The sequence below is a fragment of the Nematolebias whitei genome, chromosome 9, assembly GCF_014905685.2.
Source record: "Nematolebias whitei isolate Nwh7 chromosome 9, NemWhi1, whole genome shotgun sequence".
Taxonomy (NCBI): domain Eukaryota; kingdom Metazoa; phylum Chordata; class Actinopteri; order Cyprinodontiformes; family Rivulidae; genus Nematolebias; species Nematolebias whitei.
Window position 1 is genome coordinate 39,444,137 of NC_056506.1, and position 6,303 is coordinate 39,450,439.

General features: G+C 36.4%; 1 protein-coding gene across 1 annotated transcript in view; it reads right to left on the minus strand.

The window, feature by feature from the left end:
• Window positions 1–5,673: 5,673 nt before the first annotated feature.
• LOC119415184 (FYVE and coiled-coil domain-containing protein 1) overlaps window positions 5,674–6,303 on the minus strand; it is a 23,114-nt gene continuing 22,484 nt past the window's right edge. The window contains exons 16-17 of the mRNA XM_037682339.1: window positions 5,865–5,974; window positions 5,674–5,749 (exon numbers count right to left, since the gene is read on the minus strand). Of these exons, the coding sequence (XP_037538267.1) occupies window positions 5,674–5,749; window positions 5,865–5,974 (186 nt within the window). The remainder of the gene's footprint in view (window positions 5,750–5,864; window positions 5,975–6,303) is intronic.

Here is a 6,303-nt window from a genome sequence, read left to right on the forward strand (position 1 = left end):
TTGAAACTGTAAGGATTCTGGAATCAGCTGGGACAATGCAACACAAAGTTTAAAGTAGGGGAGTCCAGCTGGGAAAATGATACCTGAAGCTGTGTTGGCAAAGTATCTGAGAAGCCTCCAGCGTGTGATGGAGGGTTTTACCGCTGAAACAGTTCGGATGAAACTATGTTTGACAGGAGCAAAGTGTCTCTGAGAGGCTAACTCAAACTGCTATTACCTCGACATGGGGGCTAGAAATTCTGAGGAGAAACACAGAAAAAAAACGTAAACACATGGACGCCTACATCCACCACTGTGGGTGTTTGAGTAACCTCTTATGCATGCAGACTATTGATAGACTGCTGGTTCATACCAATGCAGTACCCTGTGCACACAGAGAGGCTGTTAGCTCACTCAGCCATCTTTATTCAGTTATGTTAATGATGTGTCAGGCAGGAACAGATTATGTTAAAGGCTCTGAGGGGACGGCATGAACAGAAGAAGAGGGACCTTGAAGCAGGAGGTAAGACAATGGACATCACCATGGTTTCAAAACACTCATGACGTCCTCAGATTAAAATATTTTGTTTAGCTTTTCTTCTTTTATTTTGTATAGTGGGGAATTCCATTGCTACAATAACAATGATAAGTTTTTTTTTTAATGTAGGCCTTGATATGCAACTAAAATGTGTATTCAGTGATATAGTATGATAGTGATAGTACATATACTGATCAGTCATATACTGTACTATAATTTGTTGAATTCTTTTTATTTGTAGGGTAGCTTTTCTAGTTATAGCTCCTCAGGATTGTTAAATGCTAAATGGTAAATATAAATGTGCACGTAAGGATGAAACAAAAGAAGCTTTAGAAAATATACAGCTGGTGATTGAAGACCAGTCCCAGGTCTTTCCTTCAATTGTCTGGCTGAGTGGTGGCGAGCTTCTAATGAGAGATCCATTAATGCAGATTCGTGAGCAGAATTTTCCAAAGCTTGGAAAAATCATTAGGTAGAAAAATGAAAACTGTGTTATTGCTTTTCTAGCAACGGCAACAATTTGGTGTTCGGGGGGGTGTTGGCGCAGAGGTTAGAAGATGGACCTGTGATCGGAAAGTCGCAGGTTCAACTCCCGGTACCGTCAACATCAAAATGTGTATGGAAAAGGTGGAACACCCACACTTCGCCCCACCCTGGGCCCCCCGAGCAAGGCCCTTAACCCCCACCGTCTGCTCCCTAAACAGGTCTCTTGAAAATGAGTTCTCGTGGCTCAATGAGACTACCTGTATAAATAAAGGGTAAATGAAAAAAAAAAATGGTGTCGAGTAGAAATAATTTGTTACTGTTTTTTTTGTTATACTTGTTTATAGCTCAACAACTCAATATTTAATATCTGAATAATTCTAGTTTTGTCTCTTCAGCAGCTTTCAACAGGAAGAGATGCTGAAAGTAGGCCTGTCGTGATAAACAATAAATCAATTAATCGCACGATAAATTAAAATTATCAACCTCATTTTAATTTATCGGCTTCATCGTTTCTTGGTGTCTCTTTCTACTGATGACACTGGATGACAAATAGCTCAACTCTGGTGCTCTTCACTGACCCCTCCCCTTCTATGTTCAATCGTCTTGGGCCTTCTTTGTCGCACCTTCCTCTTTATGATGCGCCAAATGTTCTCTATAGGTGAAAGATCTGGACTGCAAGCTGGCCATTTCAGTACCCGGATCCTTCTCCTACGTAGCCATGATGTTGTGATTGCTGCAGAATGTGGTCTGGCATTATCGTGTTGAAAAATGCAGGGTCTTCCCTGAAAGAGATGACGTCTAGATGGGAGCATTTGTTGTTCTAGAACCTGAACATAGTTCTCTGCATTAATGGTGCCTTTCCAGACATGCAAGCTGTCCATGCCACAAGCGCTCATGCAACCCCATACCATCAGTGATGCAGGCTTCTGAACGGAGCGTTGATAACAACTTGGGCTTTCCTTGTCCTCTCTGGTCCAGATGACATGGCGTCCCAGTTTCCATAAAGAACTTCAAATCGTGACTCATCTGACCACAGAACCGTCTTCCATTTTGCCACACTCCATTTTAAATGACCCCTGTCCCAGTGCAAACGTCTGAGCTTGTGGAGCTTGCTTAGAAATGGCTTCCTCTTTGCACTGTAGAGTTTCAGCTGGCAACGGCGGATGGCACGGTGGATTGTGTTCACTGACAATGCTTTCTGGAAGTATTCCTGAGCCCATTCTGTTATTTCCTTATGTTTACATTATTTAAGTTGTATTTCTGTTAGTTATTCTACTACAAGTCCAACACAAATATTAAGACATAGTGATGAACCCATAACGAGCTCAGCACTTAAAAAAAGAACGCTTCAGATGAGTGATAACTCTTCAGTAAACTAATACAACACGACAAACACATTTTTGTCAGTTTACCACGTGTGAGTAGTGAGACACTTCAGCAGACTAAAAACAAAACTAATAAAAGAGATTTATAGCTCTAGACTACAAAATATAAGAACAGTTAGCATAAATTGTACATGTACCATATTTATTGGACTATAAGGCGCACTTAAAATCCTTTAATTTTCTCAAAAATCAACAGTGAGTCTTATAACCCGGTGCACCTTTTGTATTAATTCTAGTTGTGCTTACTGACATCGAACCGATTTTATGTGGTACACGGTGCTCAAAAATCTGTCAAAATCTTTTAGTTTCACTTAATGCGCCTTATAGTCTGAAAAATATGGCTACATGTGTGGCTATCTCCATCTGTCATTTAGAGTAATTTATATGTGTACTCATATAAAAAATGGCAACATTATCATTCAGTACACATTCCCACACTTTTATTACCCAACATGCTCATTCACATGCATAGCAAGAGTGCAAATCACAGATTCAGTGGAGGCAACAGCCAGGAAAAGGAGGAGGAGGATGTGACAAGATTTACAATGATATCATTAACCTTGAGAAACAGAGAGGCCTCTTTGACACCATCTCACTCGCAGGCATCCTCCAACAACACTACTTTTGTGTTTTTGTACACAGCACACTCTTAATGCTCAGAGTAACACACAAGTGAGCAGATGTGAATAAAAAGATAATAAATGCACACTAATTGAGTTTTAAAAAATGAGCAAAGTCCCAAAAGAGAATTCCTGCAGTCAGCATGTCAACTACACACTCCCTCAAAACCTGCAACATCCGTGGCATTGTGCTATGTGATAAAACTGCACATTTTAGAGTGGCCTTTTATTGTGGGCAGCCTAAGGTACACCTATGCAATAATCATGTCGTCTATTTAACAATAATAATAGAATATATAATTTGCTGTTTAAATCTTGTGTGATTCCTTTGTATTGAAACCCTGGCACAACAATTTCCTGCAGAATCAATAAAGTTATTTTCTTAATCAGCATCTTGAAACGCCACACCTGTGAGGTGGATGGATTATCTCAGTAAAGGAGAAGTCCTCACTAACACATATTTACACAAATTAGTGAACAGTGATTGAGAATAATGTATTTTGTGTACAAAGAAAAAGTCTTAGCTCATGAAAAATGGGAGCAAAAACAGAAGTGATGCGTTTATATTTTTGTTCAGTGTAGTTTGTAGCCACATCAGCAGCCCTGTGTGTTAGCCCTTAAACATTAGCAGTGAACTAAAAGCTAAGATTAGCAAAACTGAGGAAACATAGCAGGGCAAACTGGTTTTTTTTTAACTTGGTAATTTATATAAAATGCTACAGCATCACTTGCATTTGTGTGGACATTTTTGATGTAACCCAATAAACAGAACATTATGTAGTCAAATATACGTTCATCAAGTCACTGTTGTGACAAATAAAATGCAGACAAGTTTATCACTCAACCACTATTTATTAAACAATCTGACGTCCTTTCTGTTATAAATAACTATAAAAAAAGATCAGGCTCATAAAAAAAATGAAACAGTTATTTTTTACAGGTAAAGTCCATGTTAAAGCTTCCTTTTGACAATCCCGGTAATGTTATTTAGAAATGCACTCTCAACAAATACAAATCAAAGGAAAACCATCAGCTGGTACAAAGGCTCATGGGATACAGGCCAACAAAATGCCTTTTCAAAAATGTAATGGTCACTGTGAAGTTTCTTTAAAGAACATTTAAAAAAAATCAATTTACCTGTGGTAAAATAGCAAAAAATAATGTATTTAGCAATATGGCAATATGTTATTTGTGTTAGCAAATTATATGTTTTATTTACAGATCTATTTTCTTTCCCACAGTATAAAAAGTTCTAAAATGGAAGGACGCATTTTGCAAATTATCTGTTCAAGAGAACTTTCACCTTGAATGTGATTGACTTGAAAAGACTAAAAGATAAAACCTTTGTCAAAGGTCCACATTTCACAACAACAAATATAAAAGTGATATTTTAAATTTGTTAAAGCTCGGGTTAGTTAACAGCAGTCAAAAATAAGGTCACACCTCTTACTGTGAAACATAATACAAAGTCAAACTAACAAAAACAACCATGTTTCAGTTAAGGCAAACATTCTATAAATATAGCACTTTTTTTAATTCCCAAAGGAAATGTCAGTTTTTTTTTAACCAAATAACCAATTTAAGTACCTTTTGAAGAAAATAAACATATTCTTGCTGCATTTACCATAAAGCGATTTGTGTCAAAATGTATTCAAAATGTAAATAACAAAGAAATTATAAAACAAATTTTAACATGTAGTGTCTTTAAATGATCTTGTAGTTTTTGCACTTTAAAATAAGCAGTCACACTTTACCACACCAACACAAAGCATAAAAAACAGCCTAAATAAAACATTAGTTTCTTCCCCTTGTGTTTCATTACTTTTAAACTATAACAAATTAAATGCTTATTTTTTAATAGCTGAAAGGCAACAATTACTAAAATATGTTAACTGAACCAAATCTTTAGCAGCTCAGATGATTAGAGATCTATAAAAAGGTCCGTGTGCTGAAGCACAATCCAAATGCACTTATAAAGACTTGCTGAAATTACATTTCTGTTAATAATGATTGGTTAGAGTACAAAAAAGCTAAACATTTTAAATAGTTATTTTGCTTACATCAGTTTAAGCAACTTTTATTAATTAGATATTAAATGTTAGGACTAAATGACATTCTAATTTCACAATAAAAGCAAGCAACTTCTCATTTTTATTCACAATATTGTAAAAATTGTGTTGCCCATTTTTTTTTTTATCCACTTGCATATGGTGGTTTGATGGGTGATTAAAGGTGCTTATATGTTAGAATCACTAATCTCTGCCCACATCTTATTTAATTGTTTAGGACCCACATTTTTTATTTAGAATCAGTGATTTCCATTAGAAAAGTGGTATAGCAACTAGTTTAACAAAAAAAAAACCAAAGTGCAGTTTTACTTCTAAAACATTCCCTACAAATAATATAATGCACCATTTTAACTCTCTTATGTAAAAGAAAAGAGTTTCTGACATTCAACAAAGTAGCACTTCCTTATTGTTTGTTTTCAGACTTGAATTCTCAACGGATTAGAATTAATTTAGTGTTTAACACCTCTCGAGTATAACAGACATTTTTAAAATGCCACAACCTTTCGTTCAGCGGGAGAGTCAGAACATTCTGCCTCCAAATGATTGTAAACACCTTGACACAGAAGTCAGAGTTCCACCTGCTCCTCTTGTCCTGTTCAAAGCTGATCGCTTCCGTCGTAGACCACAGGCTTGACTAGACTCAGCTGATACAGCACTTTCTTTGAGATAAACCTAATTAACAAAGAGACTGCTTTATGTTTCACCTCAACGCAAACACAGTGATCTGTGCTTAGGAGAGGACAGGTGTAGAGGTTGAGTTAGTAATCTAAAGGACACAATGACTCACCTGGAGAAAGAGTTGTCAAAGATGAAAATATACTCTCCTGGGTTTCTGACTTTCAGCTCCCCCTGTATCGTCTCTTTGTGGGAGTTACAGCGAGTTAAAGGGATCAAAACCTGCAGAAAACAAAGAACAGGAATGCCAGTTAAATCTGTGCATGCAATAGTTCTAAAAAAAAGTCCAGAACTGAAAAAAAGAGTTACCTTATATTTAAATATGACTGACTTTTGGCATTGTTCCAGTTATTTTTGGTGTTTCATACTCATGAGGGTCCGACATTACATATACACACATTTAAGTATATATAATTGTCTCTCGTTTATCATGGGGCGTCTGTACCCTGAAGACCAGCGATAAATGAAAAACCACCAAGTAGGAATATATATATATATATATATATTTAGACCTACATGTATATATAAATACAAATCTAACTGGATTTCGA